A 19,992-nucleotide genomic window follows, 5' to 3' on the forward strand; every position below is an offset into this window, starting at 1 on the left:
GGCTTACTACCCATAATCAAGGTATAACCTAAATATTTTGCAAACACAATCAAAGCCTAGAACAATGGTTCTCAAAATGTGGACTGAGCCACTGTAACTAAGTATGCCACAAAATGTGTTGATTCTTTTTCCTTTCTTGGTGGTTTTGACTTTCACTGAGACAAAAATGAGAAATAATGTAAGGGGAGAGGCCTTGGGCCTCATCCCTCTGAGGAGACCTGACCCCTATAAAACAATTGGTTCTTTGCCTTTCTATTTGGTCTTTTGTTTTAGGTGAAAGAGAGTAATCTAGACAGAGGCTCTCATAAGTTTTTAAAAGTCAGTGTAACTAATTTCCAGGAATCTGGTAGACTGGTAGTCCATACCAGGTTTTGTAGCCTGCTCAGCATCAATGTTCCAATTCAGGGACTGAGTGAGCCCACTCCTCCCAGAGATCTAGGTGCCCTGAGTATGCCTGCTCCTGAGGTTTGGGGCTGAGGGGAGTTTTTCTTTTTGTACTATATCATCAAAGCAAAAATCATTTGTAAAAGCTTTTTAAGGGGAGAAAAAAAGATTCGTTAAGAGATGTCTGATAAAAAGTCAGGTTTGGGAGGGGGAAGGATATGAGAGAAACTTCTAGGAATTATTAGACTAGTCAACAAAATAGTTTTTATAACATATCCAAACAGATCATTTCAGCAAACTTTATTAAATGCAGACTATGTGCTAGTCACTAGGGATATAGAACGAAATAGAAAAGTAGTCTTTGAAAGTATGTTCTATTGGAGGCTTTACGTCTTTATTTTGGAGAGAAAGTAAATGACTTGGTTTTCAAGTTAATTCTACCTTGATTATAAAATGGGATGCGCCTGGAAGACTTCAACAAAAGTTCCATTAAGAGGTACAGGAAACAGCTTTCAGGTGCAAATAAACATTTCTACCCCAGGAAAGGTAGGAGGGTGGAATACTTTAATTGAATATGAAAAGTCTTGCAAGACTTGGCTCTGAGGCATAGACAATATTCATAACTTTTTACCTGACCACTCACCTATGTCAAATTCCCTAAAGAGTATACAGATGAATATGACTGAATTGAAATTAATCACAATAAGGCAATGGTAATGGCTTTGGGTCAGGAATAATTTGTCCAATAGGAAAGGCAACCTTTCTCTCATCTCCTGATGAAGGTAACAAAGCACCCCAAGAGCTAAAGTTCTGAGAGAGTCAGAGGAAGAAGCTTCAATAGATACTTAAGCTAAGGGTCATTGCTCTAGCTCAATAGTTCCCAGTAAGTGGGTTTGGGATAATGCTGCAAAGATTTTGTACTAAAAATTCTTTAATCGTGCTTTAAGCAGTTTAAAAAAACCCAATTATGTTAGAAATTGTCATACAATTGTTTCTAAACCACCACAAGGATAGAAGTTTATTGATTGGTTGTCTTCAGCCTCATTAAACTCATTGCAGCCACAAATTAAACTATGCCCTTTTATAAATATTCCCACGTATACATTTCTAACTCCATTTTCATATTGCCAACAAAATGTTAAGTACCTTGAGGTCAGAGACTATTTCTGTTTTTTACTTTACATTCCCAGTGCCTAGTAGAGTGCCTTGAATGTAACGGGTGGGTAATAAATGCTCACTGAACTGAACTGAATTCCCTACTGCCTGCTGAACTCTGACCCCTAGATGTTCTGCTAGCCTCTCAAATTATTTAGTTAGTTAGTTCTTTTTAGTGAGGCAATTGGGGTTAAGTGACTTGCCCAGAGTCACGCAGCTAGGAAGTATTATGTGTCTGAGGCTGGATTTAAACTCAGGTCCTCCTGAATCCATGGCTGGTGCTCTATCCACTGCACCACCTAGCTGCCCCCTAAGCCTCTCAAATTTAACACAACTAAAACTAAACTCATTATTTTCCTCTCCAGATCAGCTTCTTATTTTGACTTCTTTATTTCTGTGAATGGTATTATAATTCTCCCATTTACCCAGGCTTAAATCTCTGTACTCATCTGAAAACTCCATCTCTCATGTCTGGGGGCCTACCATCACCACCCCCACATCCAAACAATTACCAAATATTATCAATTCTTTCTCCTAAGTGTTTCTTGAATACATCCTTTTCTTTAAAAAAAAAAAGTTTTTACTGATGCTAATTTCTTACTTTCATTCCTACTGCAAACGGGTACATTTCAACTTATTACCTCATACATGGACCATTACATTGAGAAACATACCAAGATTTTCATCAGTGGAATATATAAATGGTCTTAGGTTTCCTCGAGTTTCCTTCACAAAATAATCAATGACACTGAAGAGGTTGGGTAGTGTCACCTGAGTATTAACAAGACAGAAAACACAAGAGGAGGAATGCAGGTTATGTCTAACGACCACAGGACCAATCTAATAATATCTGCTCCCTACAACCATAAGGTCTAATAATATAAAGCATAATACAATATCTCAGGAGGTACAGAATTAACAAGACTCAGTGTGTGTTTGCAGGGCCACCACTGGCCTGGGGTGGGGGGAGCTTTGAGCTAAGTATGTTCATGTTGCCCACATACGCACACTTTTGTGCAAGTTGAGAAATCAGTTTAAAGTGAAAATCAAGGCCAGTCTCTAAGGTGAAAAGGAATACAAAAAGGACAATTTGATACCATACCAATGACATATAGTAACACACTATATGAAATGAAAAACACTGTTTCAGTATTAGCTGGTGGAGTCACCTTGTCCTCTGGTCACGGCCCTCCTGAAACAATGTCAATTGCCCATGGCTCCAAAGGTTGAAGTTAGTGCAGACATTCCAATGGGCTTAATCTTAATCTGCCTTTATACATTTAGAATGTTCTAAAAAACTAGGCCAGGGATAGGAACTAAGGAATCCTGGGAAAGGTTGGAGGCTAGAAATCAAACGAGAGACGACTTTGCCAGCAGTTTTGCTGCCTCCAATTGAAGCCCATCCTCTCTAAGCTGTAGAGGATGTGGTCACAACACAGGAAATTCTATGGCTTTCCTCTTCCTCTCCATTGAGTTGGAAGCAATGAGACTGGGAAAGCAAGGGGCAGGGCTAGGAGGCCCGATGAACAATATAAATTTCTTTGAGACCTATCAGTTTCCTGTAAACAAAAGCATTCTTAGCATCCTTCCTCAGTCTCAGTCCAAGGAAAGTCAGCTCCTTTCCTTCCCTCATTCTGTAATCAGACTGCTACACTGAAAGTATCCCCAACCACTGATGATCTGGAAGCACCTTAATGGCCTTGACCAAGAAGGAAAGGATTTCTTCACCCCACCCCCTCCACTGTTATTGTGCAGGTGAAAGAAGTAAAAGGGGGGGGGGTGTTGAATGGGGAAGGAGGGAGGGACATTTTCCCAAGCATTTCCCTTTAGATTTGAAAATGAACTGAAACTTATAAAGCATAAGAATCGCAAGCTTCTCTACTTCTTACTAGTTTTAAACAAACTCTTTTAAACTCTTTTACTTGGGGGAATTTAAATCAGATGTCTAGCACAATTAATATTCTGTCTCACCCTAAAAATAATTTATATTTAGAAAGAATTGTGCAAAGTGAATGAGGGAAAGAGCATCACCTCCTAAATCTTTACAACCTTCTACCCCTGCTCCATCACCACTCAGTCCAAAGTTGCCCCTCTCAACACTCTCCATCCAGAGAATCTGCTAGCCTCAATTCTTTTAACGTGATATTTTTCATCAGCACAAATTTCCTGGGCAATAAGTTTTTGTCTGTTTTTCAACCTTCCTTATAGTTCTAGAAAGCAGAAGTCTGGGCAGAATTAATCTAACGAAAATAGTTACAACAAAGATAATGACTTACTGGTTTTTCCAGTTCAATAGTGTAGTTGGCTCCTACGCTCACCACTCTGTAGTGCTTTATTCTTGGAGTGCTGAAACAAAGCAAAAAAAAAAAATAAAGATTCTTTCCTATTTGTTCTCATTGTTGTGGGGAAAAAATAAAAACTAAACATGCATATGACAAATAAAATTTCCATTCAGCCCAGCAAAAATGTCTGGGGAGTCCCTTTATCTATCTCTGTATTTTTCCCCAGGCTACTTCAGGCTAATGATGTAGGGATCTGGATCAGTGACAGTGACTAGTGAAAAGTCCTTCAATATTTGTAGGATTCACAATTTCATTTGTGTGGATGCACACAAGTCAGGCCTGCACATCCTTTGGCATGCCACAGGTTGTTCAAGCCTGACACATGTAAAGCCTGAAGCTAAAGAACAAGCCACATTTACATAAGTGCTTTTAAGGTTCACAAAGTACTTCCCTCACAAACATCCTTCAGGGCATATAATAGTAGCTAGCATTTATGTAGCACCTCAAGCTTTGCAAAGTATTTAATGAATACCTCCTTTAATCCTCACTACAACCCCGGGAGGTAAGTGCTATTATTGTCCCCATTTTACAGAAGCAGGTTAGAACTAAAATTTCCTCCCTTTTACATATGAGGAGACTGAGGCTGGAAGAGGTTAAGTGGATATGCTTTATTATTATCCCCATTTTACATATGAGGAAACTGAGGAGGGCAGAAATTAAGTAACTTGCCCAGGTCAAGTGTCTGAGGCTAGATTTGAATTCAAATCTTCCTAACACCAAGTCTAACACTGTATTTACCTCCCTTTTACAGAGAGGGAAAGTGAAGAGTAGACAAGTTAAGTGATTTGATCAAGGTACTCAGTACTCCATTTAAAAGTAATAAGTGATGGGACTGTCATGGTCTTTATGAAATAGGATGGCTGAAATAAAACAGTCACCTGGTGGCCAACCTCCTGGTGTCGAGCTTGGAGATCTGAATCTAGTTCTAGGTTTTGTCCATCTAGAAGTGACATTTAAAGCCTTCCCAAGTTGACAGGCCTTTCTAGAGCTTGCATTATGCTGATACAAACTGAAAGAAGCCAGGGCCATCTCCATGCCATGATTAGAAGCAATGTAGCACATAAATAGAAATGGAATGTAGAAAATGAAATATCAAGGAGGGCCAGACAACCTTGCAGGGAGAAATAATCATTTCACTTTAAAAAGTGCCACTAACTCACTTAAAATAATACATTATTTAAGTTTAACTCCTCATATTCTAGTTCTATGTAAATATACTCATGACTCTTCCAAATGATACCTGATTATACAGAAAATTCTAATAAATAGGAAACATACTAGTACTTATATAGCTAAGTCCAGTTAAATGAATCTGGGCCAGTCACTTAACCCCTGTTTGCATAAAGCTAGAGAAGGAAATGGCAAACCATTCCAACATCTTTGCCAAAAAACAAAACCAAACCAAACCCATGGACAGTTGGTCCACAGAGTCCCGAAGAGTCAGATATGACTGAAGAACAGCAGATGTACCTGAAGCTGTAAGATGAGAATTTAATGTCTGTCTTGTTGTATTTTTTGGCTCCCTTTTAAGGTTATGGCTTTCTCTAAACTTTCCCCCAATGTTGAAAAATTAACTGTCATTATTTGCTTCTGATTAATTGCTTGAGAGAACTACTAATTCGACTTGCCCAATAAGTAAGGCCTGTCCTAAGCAAAACTGTATGACACATGAAGTTTTCATTTCAATGTCTTTCTACCTTATCAGAACCTCTCCCCCTCTTTAAGAGTTTAGGGTATTCCGCTCCGGACCATACTGCTATATAGCACCTCATGATCTCAACTTATCAGCACCTGCTCTCATATAGCCATCAAGTTGGGGAAAATATCACAAATTGCCTAACATAAAAGTATTTCTGGCTAATAACTCTTTAGCCAGAATATTATTTTTATGTTCCCTTTAACATGGGACAATGCATAACCTAAAATAAAGACTCCCCAGTGGCAGCAATTCAGACATCAATTACAGGATGGTGGGGAAGATTTGGGAAAATGAAGGAGGAGCTTCCCAACATTCTTCTGAAAATAACTGTTTATCTATAAGGCCAACCTTACTTATCTACGTACAGCACAACTGCGAGAATGAAAGAGGCCTTTAGCATCTGCTGTTAACATTTTAAAATATCACTGGTTCCAATAAATACACTGTTGCATAAAACTGCCTGGGAAATTTGGTCATTATTTATGAATCCCAATTTTGTGTAAGGGGGATAAAAAAAAGCAAAAATTAACTGGAAGTAGGATTCACAATTGTAGCTGGCATTAGAACATACATTTCCTCCAACACGTGCCCCTGGCTCTCACCTCGGCCCTATCACTTTTTCCACTTTTTTTTTTTGGCTAAGCCATAGGGTTAAGTGACTTGCCCATGGGGTTAAGTGACAGCTAATAAGTGTCAAGTGTCTAAGGTTGGATTTGAACTCAGGTCCTCCTGATTCTGGGGCCAATGCTCTACCCACTGTGCCACCTTGTTGCCCCCCTATCATTTTTTTTTCAAGGATTAGTTAGAATAAAAAAGTTGTTGGTACAATTTGTTATCTTGAGATTTCCTGGCTGAAACCTTAAAAAAAAAAACACATCGTAAATTATTTTGTATGGCACTGAGACTCATGGGATTTCTGGACTTTAGAGATCACCTGGTTCAAGCCCCTCATCTTCCAGATGAAGAAGCTGAGCCCCAAAGTGAAGTAGCCTGCTCTAGGTAATAAGCAGCAAAGCTGGGGTTCAAATTCAAATCTTCTGACTCTAAGGCCAATGCTCTTTCTACCACACCATCTTACCTCTTCTTGGTTCTAAGACTTTGACCTAAGTTCTTAGGAAGATGTAACTTGTTGGTAAATTGTCTACCATCCTAGCTTGCTAACCACCAATAACAATTTAAAGAAGATAAAAATAAAACAGGAAGTTGTGTTATGAGAACAGCTTCTTGCCTTCTGAATGCACAGGCCAGTAAGAATGACATCCTCCATTAAGAGAAGGGTCACCTTAATAATCTGGCATACAGTAATTCTGTCCCTCCCTAATCTAAAATTCATGATTGATTAGCAGGTGGAGTTTATGCCTCCATAAAGCTGCTTCTGTGTAAGCAATATGCTCTTTGTTGCTTCTGTTTTGCCAGACACACTTACTGACTCACATGACTGAATAGCATTTCTTGTTCTGTGTATAAGAGAGGTTTGGTTTTGTGGACAACACAGGTGTTTCCTAACACTGGATTACTGCCAGGCACTTCTTGCTCAGGGACTCAGTAAGATCGAGTAAGTTAAATATTCTTCTATCAAGCTAGAAAGAAGAGAGCTGGACTGAGAGACAAAAGACCTGAGTTATAGTTCTGAATCTTCTCCTAGTTAGTTGTGAATGCTTGAGTTAATCATTTGAACTCTGTGAGTCTCAGTTTGCTCATCTGTAAAATAAGAGGACTGGATTAGGTATGACCTCTCAGGTCCCTTCCAACCCTAGCATTCTATGATTCTAAGATTCATTGCCATTGCTATTCCTCACTTTTCAGTATTTTAGATGCTGTCCAGCAGAGATAAGGAAATTACAATCAGAATCATGTCTTTTAAATGTTTTTAAAAGATCTGCTGTGGGATTTTGGAAGAGACAGATGTTCTGGGGGTCAGATTCTTCAGAATTATTTTGTTCACTGTGAAGAGCTGCAAACACGAGGACCTTTGGAAATATAAAACAGCTAAATTGTCAAAATGTACACATAGGAACTTAGATGCTAGAATATTCTAATTTGACCATTCCATTTTCCTAGTTCACTAACAGCTTTCTGTCAGCCTACTTCAAAATGAACAGAATTTCCCCCCAAGGATATTGTCATACAGATACTTATGACACTTTAAAAATTCATATTAGGAATTTACAATTTAATTCAAATTAGGAATTTGAAAAAACCTCAACCTTTCAACTTTGCTACTGACTCCTTTTTTGGTTTCTTCATCTTCTGTTCATCAAGAGCAAAAGCTTTGTGAAACTGAGGAAATTTCCTGGTATGTATCATAATGTAGAATTGATGAAAACCAATTTCTCCTGATTAGTTCTCTCACATGATGTAACAGGGCGCATAATGCAAGCGCTAAGTGAAGAATGTGACACTGAACCAAACTGGATAGGCCAATATTCTAAAAATGCATTTGGTCAAAAACCACATCCACAGTCCAAATGCTCAACTATGTAGAAAATGAATGCTCAGTGTAACTAATAACATTATTAATCGAAGCTAGAAGAAATCCCCAAACCAATGCAAAGATTTTAAGAAGCTAATCAGAATAAAATATTTGGCTTTGTAAAAATACTGACAATATTTTAAAAATAGGAAGGCAATAACATATTTCAAACACATGCAGACAGATTGATCAGGCAAGCTTGCATGAAGAAATGGAAAGAAAATATTTCTATAAGTCAGCTTCTCTAGACCTCAATTTGGCTTATTTAGATCTTATCTAAAAAATGACAACTTTGGGGGCAGCTAGGTGGTGCAGTGGATAGAGCTCTGGCTCTGAAGTCAGGAGGACCTGAGTTCAAATTTGGCCTCAGACCAAACCCTTGGCACTTACTAGCTGTGTGACCCTGGGCAAGTCTCTTAACCCCAATTACCTAAAAATAAAAAAAAAAGTTTTTTTTAAATGACAGCTTTGGAATAGGTGATTGCAAAGTCTTTTTCTAGCTCTAAACTCTATGATCTCATGAGATGATTTAATTATGATTCTGCCATAATTTGAGAAACAACTTGTCATGTCATGTTTCCAGACATGTTGTTCTCTGATGATCATTAATGGTTGTTGACTTTTCATTTTAGTGAACTGTTTAGAATTTTATAGATCTTTTAGCCTAGAGAGGACCTTTACTTGTCAATGATTTTGGCAAAGATGACATTTTTTGTGATGATGGATTTTCTCTAATCCATGCAGGCCCTCATATCCACATTCCTTGGTAATCACTGCCACGTGTTTTCCAGACAGTTGGGTGAGGTGAGAGATCCTGCAGTTTGTGACAGTGAAAGACAAATATTAAAAGTTGGCACCCTTTCTGGGAATGAACCTGAAGCCTTTGCCTCAGAATCACCATGCTGACAAAACAAACTAACCAGCCAACCACAGAACTAACACTGAAAGCTGATTTAAAGTTCCCAATTTATGAAGCAACTCTGTTTGAGCTCATATTCATCATAAAATCACACAGTTGGTATTTTTACCTTGCCTCATGTCTTGCTGTATTTTTTTCTTATTATTTTGAGGTCATGTTCTTGATTGATTCATTGTTTATGTGTGTACCTTTAGTCCACTATTTTCTTCTCTATTTACATATGTTTTTTATAACCAAAAGATACAGTGGCTAGTGTCTACAACAAGGTAGAACAATTAGCAAATTCTGGAATTCAAAGCTATATTTATACTTTTATTCTGAAAGATAATTATTTGTTAGCCATTTCATTTTATATTTTTGATAATGGAGCCTTAGATCACTGCTGTGAAAAACAGATGTTCAAAAACACTTATAAACAAAGTTCATTTTAAGTTTTAAATGGTCACTTTCGAATGTATTTTACTTTTAAAAAAACTTCTTTGATAAGAGAAATATAAACTGGACCCAAGTTAGTATATTTGCTAATTGTTCTTTCCTATAATAGCAGGTATTTGTCTTAAGTCTGCCATCACCACATTAAGTATAAAATCATATGAACTATAAGACTCTGCATTCTTAGTGACAGAATTCCTGTTAAATATTAGATAAACTTTGTAAATTCAACATACTCTATTTCCTGTCTGATGGTAATGGAATAGTTCCTACTGTCACTACCAGGCCTCAGGATCATATTTCCCGAAGAAGGGTTCTTCTCTAGCATTTCGGTTGCTTCTTTCCGAGACACTGAGTAAAAGCACCTACAGATGAAGAAAAGACAGAATGAATTATTAATTTTTAGTCTGACTGACTAATCAAAAGACTAGTTTTAAAAATGCTTTGAATGTCTGGTAGGAGAGAGACTGATGTTTCCCCTCTTGTGGTTGTGCCACAATAATTCATCTTATAATTCCTGTAGGGTACAACCTGTGACATTCCTATTACCCTATGTGAATATTCTAATAATTAAAATTCTTCCTTTTACTCACCCCTACCCCTCACCCCAATCCTTTCCCTACCAAATGAGAATACAAAAATTTAAATAACTCCTTTAGCAAAACACAACCAATCTCTGAATATTTAGGCCCAGAATAGTTGATGAAATTAAGACAATAAATGGTTTCATTTCCATTCTGAGATTTTACAATAAGCTTTTAAATAAATACTATTTGTTTCTGTTCTCCAGAGAGGAGATCACTTCATTGTTAATGCTGCACTGGAGTTGTTAGCCATTCCTGTTTGCTTTAAGCAACTAGTCTTTAAGGATATGTCTGAATGCCTTCTTTGACTCACCCTTTAGACACATTGCATAGCTCCTGTGGCAATTAGAAATTGATTCTAATTAATAAGATTTGATAAGAGCAGCTTTTAAAATAAAAGTTTGATTCTCTCTTTTGACAGCCCAGCATTTGATAAGAATGATCAAAGAATATGTCACACCTTTTCACTGTGTTGGTTAGATTTACTAAACTGTATCTTTTGTTTGTTTCTCCTTTTATTCTTTGAGTTGTGGGGGGGGGAAGGAGTGAATGAGAATACTGGAACACTTAAGTTTTGTAAAAACAAAAGACATTGATTTAGAAAAAATGTTTTAAGTGATGGCAGACAGGGTTCTATATTGATATCATGAATGACACTACAGGATGACATGGCCCCAAACACTTATGAGCAATTCCCACTTCCATCAGTTAGGCTCAAATCCCGAGTCTAGGTCTTTTGGCTTCTCCCTGAGCACTGTCTTTTCCTGCAGACAGATTACTGGGGGCCCAGAGCTATATCAACCAGATATTTATGTCTGCCAGGACCTTGTTATCAGCTTCCAGTTACTCATGGGGATATCACAGCCCAGGACCCAGGGCCTGTAACAAACTTGGCTGGCTATAAAATCAGGAATTACCTACCTTTAACTCACTCTAAAACCAACTTCCCAGGAGCACAATGCTAAATCAACTTTAAAGACACCCTACTTTTTATCACAGAATTGGTTCTGGTTGTCCATACCTAGCAGACTTTCCTCCCTTACATAGTAATCAATATCTACTTCATATACTCTATCCACTTGACTCTTTCTATCTCCCTCACTCTCTCCTGATTTTTTCTGGGGGTGGGGGAGTATGCTATTATAAGCAGCTTATAAAATATCAGCAAACATAAATATATCCATATACCAAGATGAAATAATAAACTTCTGACATGGTTTTCAAGTATACATATATTAAATTTAACACAATAATAACAAAACTTCCCGGCCTATCTGTATCCCCTTCTGAACTTCCTTTGCACTTTTTAGTATATTTTTAAATGTATCATTGATGCTATTTCCTTTCTTTTCTTTTTTCACCTTTTTTTCCTACCACTATCACTACCCACTCATTTCCCCCACAACTTCCCCTTCAAAAAATAAAAGTCCTCCCATGTATCAAATAAGTATAATCAAGTAAAACAAATTCTCATATTAGCAGTGTCTGACTCTTCCACTTTTTTTTACCTCACTCTCCCTTTCTCTTCTCATGTACTATTTCACCACACACCACCAGGGGCCATATCTCATAAAGAACAGTTTGATCACCAAGGTAAAATGAACAAGCTGACACTCTTTAAATAGACCAAGTGGGCAAGAAATGTTTTCAGATAGCTGCATGAACTATCTCCTTACACTGGGATTCTTAATCTAATATTGGTAAACTATTTTCACTGTTAGATAGGTAAGCACTTCAGGAAAAAAAAATTAAAAGAGGATCAGAATTGTGGTGTGCTCCTTTTTCAAAGAGTACCAACTCCTGAAGCAGCATAAAGTTTCATGGAGTTATGCTCTACTGTATTTCTGTCTCTATCAGATCACATCAGGAATAAATCAGTACCACTTTTTAGGAGTATATTGACAGCAAGGAGCGTGTCCAGAACTCCTGGTGAGGATCAGATGAAGGAAATGAAGATATTTAGCCTTGACAAGATAACTATAGGAAATGATGATAGTTTTCTTCAAATATCTGACTCACTGTCACATTGGATTTGCTCAACTTGGCCTCCAGAGGCTGAACTAGAAGCAATGGACTGGGGCAGCTAAGTGGTGCAGTGGATAGAGCATCAGCCCTGGAATTAGGAGGACCTGAGTTCAAATCTGGTCTCAGACCAGACACTTGACACTTACTAGCTGTGTGACCCTGGGCAAAATCACTTAACCCCAATTGCCTCACCAAAAACAAACAAAAAAAACCAACAACCAAAAAGACAAACAATGAACTTAAGCTGCAAATATACAAATTTTAATTTGATATAAAAATAAACTCTTCACCATTTGGAGCAATTCATACATAGCATAGGGCATCCTTGGGAAATTCCCTCTTCCAAGAACTTTTTAAAGGCTGGTTGACAATCTCTTGGGTATGCTATAAATGAGACTCTTGTTTGGGTATGAATTGGACTACATGGCCTCTAAGGCCGCTTTCAACTCTAAGATTCTATGTGATTCTATGGGTGAGGTTGAGAAACGGGGGAGTGAGAGAGACAAAAGTGACAAAGGGCAGGGCTGGCCTTTGAGTTTTCAAGCCTAACTAGGAGATCATTCGATGCCGTAAATGGAAATGGGGAAATTAGAAGGAAGGGAAGGTTCAGGGATTGGGAAGGTGGGGAAGAGGAAGATGACAAATTCTGTTTTGAGTAAGTTGGATTTAAAGTACTGGCAGTACATGTAGGTATAGCTATCGAGCATTTAATTGGAAAAAGGAGACTGCAGCTCAGCTGCAGACAGATATTGGGAAGCCATTTGCTCAGTGATATGCTGTTTATTCCAAAGAAAGTAGTTTACTGTCCTTGGCTTAATCTTCAGAAGTAGTTTATTTACTTTAGTAGCAACAAATAAGTAAGCTAGGAAAGTAATGACGAATTAATTATTATTCAATAAGGACTTACGGTGGCATAGGGTTCAGGATGTCCACATACTCCCCAACTGGTTGCTTGTCTTTTCTCAAAGGTATGTTGGGTGGTCCCTCAATCTCAATCCTTCTTTTCTTTTCTCTCTCTAAGACTTCATGCAGTCTGATCATTTGTCCAGGTAGCAGTGATACATGCTGAGGGACTGATAACTAAGAATTAATTAAAACATAAGGCAAATAGGTTAAGGAAAGCAATGTAATGGATAATATACAGCCGATGTGAACTTGGTCTGGTCCTGAAGGCTTCAGACACCTTTTAGGAGAATATTGTCTTTCTCCTTGTATTTTTATCCCCAGTGCTTAGCAATGTGCCTACCTAGCACATAATAAGTGCTTAATAAATGTTTATTTACTTAGATGGGAAGAGTGGAAGATGCAGGAAATTTTAGTTCTACTTTTATCCCTTGGGATCATTTTTGAGCCAATTAGAATCAATGGAGTAGCCTGGAATTACCTAATATGGGCTCTCTGTTTGTGGTCCCAGAGCAGAACTTCTCATACTCCAGATCCACACAATAAATTTATTTTGGGGAAATACATTGGGGGCTAGGGATGATCCAGGATATCTGAGGTTTGATCGGCAGAGCTGGGCACCAAGCCAGCTCACAACAAATCAGCTATAAATAAATGTGGCTCACCAGCTGTACTCTCATAAGCTTTGATGACCTTTGTGATAACACTGTTAACATGACACCATTCATTAATGGATGCTGCAGGAGTTTAGTTTAGTTTTTTTTTTTTAAGTATACTACACTCAATCCATGAACTTTCTAATAGCAGAGATGGTTTTGTGCTGAGCCATCCAGATTCACTCCCTATTGTGGGCAACTGTGTGCATCTGTAAAGTAATTGATGAGTATAAAATATGACTTCAGGAGAGAATTTTAATTTATAGAAGCAAACTGACCCGTATGGGGACAGAATCCAATCTCCTTAGCATCATGTTTTAGCAAATAGGCTAGCTGGACCACGCTATTTATTTATAGACCTAGCTAAAGAAGCAATAATAGGTAAATGTCTAGTATAGTAAGAAGCAATTTATATCTATACCAACCATTTCTCCCTCTCTCAAGTCCCTTCCATCTTCAAGTCTTTGGCCTTTTTGCTTTTTACTATCCTCATAATTACTATCTAGTATGGAAATAAATCCTGTAAAATTCACATTTGTTTAATTCATATATCACAGAATTGTAAAGTTAGAAGACACCTGATATGTCATCATCACCAGGTAGGGGTGCTTGGCTAGAGTGACTTGCCTATGATCTTTTGACTCCCTGGCTAGTGTTTTTCCCAATACCTCCTTTCTTTTGATAAGGATCAAGGATGAAGATATTCATCATCTCATTAAAATTCTATTAATTCATGTGACAGTAAGGACTTAACTTAGAAATGAGATACTAGGAGCTAATCCAAAATATGAAAATTGGGGAGGGGTCTCCTCTAAGCACTAGAGTTTATTGTAGCCTTATGTCCATATGTTGGATGCTGATTATCAGAATGATATTGTTTTGATAACAGTCATTACATCATTTTTTAAAAAAATAAGTTATCTTACTGCAACATTTAATGAACTATTATTAGCAGTAAAGCTATTTTCCTCTGATAAAATGTGTCAAAGAACATTAGATAAGCACATAGTTATTTTTTGCACAGAAGTTTTTTTTTCTCATTATGTTGTCATTTTCCAGTGACCACAGCTTCCTCTCATCTTCCACTCTCTTCCACCCCCACGAAACAGAATCCTCTCTTTTAACAAAGAAATGCAGTGAAGCAAAACAATACAATACAGTGGCCATATTTGAGAATATATGCCTTATTCCAGGCCTTTAGTCCACCACCCATCTGTTGAGAAGGGGGGAAGGTATGTTTTATCATTAGTCTCCTAAAATCAAGAACTGAGCTCTTTTCTAGAAACTTAGTAAATGAGTAAGCATTTAAATGTTAACTCTTTTCTGTGAACAGTCCTAAGCCAATGTTCAAATTAGGAATCATGTTTATATTTTGCTAACCAGATTCAAAACAACTTGTCAAAGATCAGGCAATAGCCTAGGAAGAGACTGATTTAAGATTAGGATGTGAGTTTGTCCACCAATGAAACCAGGGCTTTACTTCCACCCCATTCCATTCCAAGAGGAAAGAGTATGGGCACAAGTTCAACAGGGAACTTTGACATCTTAGAAAAGTAACCCAAGGTTAAATGTTAGCCACCACATTTTGAGACAATCAGGATCATTCTGCAGAATACTTTGTATTTGAAGAATTTCAAGTCAAAGGTCATTCCCCCACCCTTGCAGCATCTCCACCTTGTTGAATCTTTAGACTCACTGGGGATTCTGTCCCCATATGGGTTAGTTCACTTCATATAAATGAAAATTTTCTCCTAAACCTCAGTTTCCTCAAATGTAAAATGAGGGGATTGGAATGGATCTGCAAGGTTCCTTCTGGTTATAATGGGGTGTGGCCCAAGCTGAGGTCTTCCTCCCTTGATCCAAAGGGAATCTGGCTCCCCTTTGTCTACAGGACCAAGACCCTCATCTCCCTTTGAAAGCCTTAGCCTACCTTTTAATCTCATTCAGATACCTTTCAGTTCCTTCATTATCTATTCCCATTGTCTATTCAATCTCTTAAACATTCCAATCTCTGGGAATTCTCACCCAGACCCTTTTCCCAGACTTTTTTCCCAGACCCTTCCCTGGTTACCCAAAGTATATAAAATCTACCCTGGCCCTCATTCAAGGCTGAGAATCTCATGCCCAAGGGCAGCTAGGTGATGCAGTGGATAGAGCTTCGGCCCTGAAGTCAGAAGGACCTGAGTTCAAATCCGGCCTCAGGCCAAATACTTGACATTTACTAGCTGTGTGACTCTGGGCAAGTCACTTAACCCCAATTGCCTAAAAAAAAAAAAAGAGGGTCCCAATGTCAGGACAGAGAGGTCCTTAGACTTCCCCAGAATGCTCCCCCTCTTCGGAGGAAGCTAGGTGGCACAGTGGATAGAGCACTGGCCCTGGATTCAGGAGGATGTGACTTCAAATACGGCCTCAGACACATAACACTTACTAGCTGTGTGACCCTGGGCAAGTCACTTAACCTCATTGCCTAGCCAAAAGAAAAAAAAAGAATCTCATGCCCAAAAGGCTGAGAACCTCTCACGCCCTCATCCTTACAGGCATCACCTGGCCTATTATATGTTTTATCATTAATAAACTTTTCCTCTGGCTGAGCTGAATTCTTTCAGGCAGGGCCTGGCACCGCAATATTGGGGTTCCAGCAGCACCCCAAAGCCCTAGACCTCTTCAGTTCTACATATCATGGCTATTGAGTAAGCTTCTCTTATTAATCTGTGTTTCTTACTACAGAAGTAGCTGAATAAATTTTAGATTTTTTTTTTTTAGGCAATTGGGTCTAAGGTCACATAGCTAATAAGTATCAAGTGTTTGGTCTGAGGCCACATTTGAACTCAGGTCCTCCTGACTGCAGGGCCAGTGCTCTATCCACTGTGCCACCTAGCTGCCCCTAAAGTTTAGATTTTTTAAAAAATTTAAATTGTTTGCTAGTTGCCAGGAAACAATAGGTGACATGAGAACTCTTTTGTGCTTGAGAAAAAACACTAGACGCCTTTTATATTTTCAAATGTGCTTCTGAAAACCAAAATAATGAGCTACAAAAAAGAGCAAGAATTCCACTATATTATGTTCAGAAGAAAAAGTGGAGCAGGTAGCTCTTACCTCTGTAATAGTAAGAATAAAGCCTCTCCACTCCTCCCCACTTTCTATGTTCTCTGTCTGAAAAGGAAGAAAAAAGTGAATGAGGGACTAAACATATAAATACACTATAATCATCTTTGTTATTTTGCTTGGTTAGTTTGCTTTTTAAATTTTATTTTAGGACCAGACCTGTGATGTCATTGGTATGGGGATTGTCTGGTACAAACTCCCTCTATTAATGTTTCTTATTTATTACTTACAGTTTTAGAGTAACTTGGGGGTTTGAGAAGTTAAGTGACTAGTCCAGTGACAGAGCCAATATGATTAGAATAAGGACTTACCGATTCTGAGGCCCGCTCTCTATCACACTATACCATGCAGTCTTGGTTAGTTTATAAGCATCAGAAACATATAATTTGGGGCTTGATTTGGGGCTGTGATTTCAATAGTACAGAAATTTAGCAACATGGAAACTCCTTCTACCAGCACATATCAACTTCAGTAGCTGATACAGAGTTTCCTGGGGCAAAAACTTACAATGATCATACCACTAAGTATATCAGAGACAGGACTTGAACCCTGGCCTTGCTTATTTCAATGCCAGTTATCTGTCCACTTCATTATCTACATACAAACCCTAAAAAGTAGAGTGAACTACAAAATATACCCTCACCACCAGTAGGATATGCTAAGAATACGGGTGGGAATAAACTTTTTTATGTCTAATCTTCTTCCCTGAATATCACAAACTTTTAAAATCTAATCTGAAATCTGCTCTTGGCTTCAGTTTTCATGAATTTGTAATATGATTAAACAATTCAAAAATAGGTAACCGATCTATTTTCAGCAAATGAAGGGGTACATTACTTGGTTCCATGCATTGACTACTGGTCTTGGAGTTAACAAGACCTGAATAAGATCTTGTTTTAGATACTAGGTACATGTGCCTACATAAGTAATTTAATCTTAAAGTAACCTCTTTCAGCCTCAGTTTCCTCTGCTGTAAAATGAGGACAATAATAGCTCTTACCCTAGAATGTTGTTATGAGGATGGCATGAAATAAAAGATAAAAAGTGTTTTGCAAACCTGAAAGTTTGCATAGTATTGGCTATTGCTATTAATTTCTACTTTTAACTTATTCTTTATGTTTATTGGCCCAAGGGTTACAAGTTTAAAATTATTATTACCAATATTCACATTGACCATTTTGCTCATTATATTTAATTTTAATTACAAAGATCAAACATTGAGTCTTTCAGATTTCCAGCACATAATGAAGGCATTGTTAAAGAAGGTATGCATATGAAACACTTGTAATTGGTTCTTAAGGGCTCCAAATTCTTTCTTTTTTTGGAAACAATCAGGGTTAAATAACTTGCTCAGGGTCACACAGGTATAAGTGTCAGGCCAGATTTGGAGTCCCTGCACCACCTAGCTGCCCCTACAACCTCCTGATTCTTATTTCCTGGTTTATCAACGCTATGAATATGATCTACATCTGGGCAGGCTTCTGACTAGTTCTTTCTTAGCTGAAAGTTTCCCATAGCATATTTTTTATTTTTTACTTACACACTGAGAAGCAACATGGTGTAGTGGCTAGAGAACTGCTCTCAGAGTCAGGAAGACCTGGGTTCAAATTCTACATCTGACACCTACTTGACTGAATGACTTTCTGGAAATCGCTTAACTTCTCAATACCCTCAGAAAACTAAGACTAGAAGTTACAGAGCAGGGATTGAACTATTTTGGTAGAGGGTTTCTCAAATGGTGTTTCCTAAGGCAGTGAGATCATAAATCAGGTAACAAAAAAAGTTGATATTATGTATTTCTTTTACAAAAGCTACACACACACACACACACACACATACACAGAGAGAGAGAGAGAGAGAGAGAGAGAGAGAGAGAGAGATATGAAAAAACCTTAATGCTAGCTGCTTGTTTAACTTAATTAGTCCATATAATAGAGAGGCCAATTTGAAACCTTGAGTTTTTCAGAAGAAAGAGGTACTTGGTTTCAGCTAATTTCCGAAACAAACATAAGTAACCAAAATAATCCACATAAAAAAAAAGGGGAGGGGACAAAAGGAAGGGAGAGAGGGAGGGAAGGAGGAAGAGAAAAGAAACATAATTATAGTCTAGATTTCAGTAAACTTTAAAAAATTGCAACAAAGAGCAGCTAGTCCTTGGCACTCCTGTCCTGTTGCCCTTCCCCTCAATCTACTTCAGCTGTGAACTTGTAAAAAGGAGGTGATAATACCCACTGCTTGACAGAGGGGTGATATACCCAAGATTCAGAACAAGATGTACATTTTTGGACACAGCCAATGTGAGAATTTGGTTTATTTGACTATATATATTTCAAACAATTTCTTTTTCTTTTCCAATTGGGTATAGGATGAACGGGGATAGGGAGAGGGTAGAAGAAAGAAGGAAGGAAGAAAGGATGGGAGGAAGAGAGGAAAGGAGGAAATAAGAGATTGAGGCATCTTTTTTAAAAAAATGGATGGAAGAGGACAGAAAGAAGTCCAGGAAAAAGCATATACAAGTAGGAGCTCTTTGAAAGCTACATGATGAACATGTCATATACTTAAAAAGAAAAGCAAGCTGTACATAAAAGAGATAGGCAGTTTCATACCCATTTGATTTGGAAATTGTTAAATTCAAAAAAATTTTTTTTAAATAGAAAAAACAGGTGGGGTTGCAGGGGTGCAGGATGGAGGTAGGGGTTTGGAGGCAGCCAATATAAGTCAGACCCTTCATCCTTATGGTCAGAGTTATTATCCCTTACCTTCAGTTCTACTTCTTCCTTGGGCAGTACCAAAAGGAATCTTGCACAGCACTTCTCAGTCGGATTCTGATCAGTAAGGCATGTAAGATCTGTCAGGTCTAATTTGTCAATATACTGCAGAGATAAGAGAAAACGACATTCAATTTTTTAATGGAAAATACACATGAATAGTCCTCAAAAGAGCTATAACTGCTTCTTTTAAAAGGAGTTTTAAATTATATTTTACTCAGGGCTCCTCAAGTCTCCAAGGGCAGGTTCTCTTTCAGCAAGTGTCCTAGATTCCTACTTTATTTAGATTGAGGACATCTGAGTATATTCTCTCAACTCTCCTCTTTACTCCTATTGTCTCAATGATGTGATTTTTTTTTTGTCCTGGCCTGTAAATATGCTTATTTTGCATGAAGGCTCCAAAATCCTTCCCCAGTTTCTGGGGAAGATAAGCCTCTCATGTTTGAAACTCATTTCCTGGGGCCCAGCTAGGTTGACTGGTGGCTGACAGAATGCAAATTTATCTAGTCCACTATACCTGACTGACCCCAGTCCCCAGACTCCAGCT

General features: G+C 38.0%; 1 protein-coding gene across 4 annotated transcripts in view; it reads right to left on the reverse strand.

The window, feature by feature from the left end:
* STAP1 (signal transducing adaptor family member 1) overlaps nt 1–19,992 on the reverse strand; it is a 52,489-nt gene that overhangs the window by 1,013 nt on the left and 31,484 nt on the right. For 3 of the 4 annotated variants that reach the window (XM_020999812.2, XM_020999809.2, XM_078148796.1), the window contains 6 exons: nt 19,437–19,550; nt 16,669–16,725; nt 12,921–13,093; nt 9,641–9,769; nt 3,816–3,885; nt 2,214–2,310 (listed from right to left, as the gene is read on the reverse strand). In XM_020999812.2, coding sequence (XP_020855471.1) covers nt 2,214–2,310; nt 3,816–3,885; nt 9,641–9,769; nt 12,921–13,093; nt 16,669–16,725; nt 19,437–19,550 — 640 coding nt within the window. The remainder of the gene's footprint in view (nt 1–2,213; nt 2,311–3,815; nt 3,886–9,640; nt 9,770–12,920; nt 13,094–16,668; nt 16,726–19,436; nt 19,551–19,992) is intronic. The other variant, XM_020999810.2, reaches the window with a different exon arrangement.

This window comes from Phascolarctos cinereus, unplaced genomic scaffold (assembly GCF_003287225.1).
Source record: "Phascolarctos cinereus isolate Bilbo 61053 unplaced genomic scaffold, phaCin_HiC Scaffold_9;HRSCAF=440, whole genome shotgun sequence".
In the NCBI taxonomy this organism is placed as follows: domain Eukaryota; kingdom Metazoa; phylum Chordata; class Mammalia; order Diprotodontia; family Phascolarctidae; genus Phascolarctos; species Phascolarctos cinereus.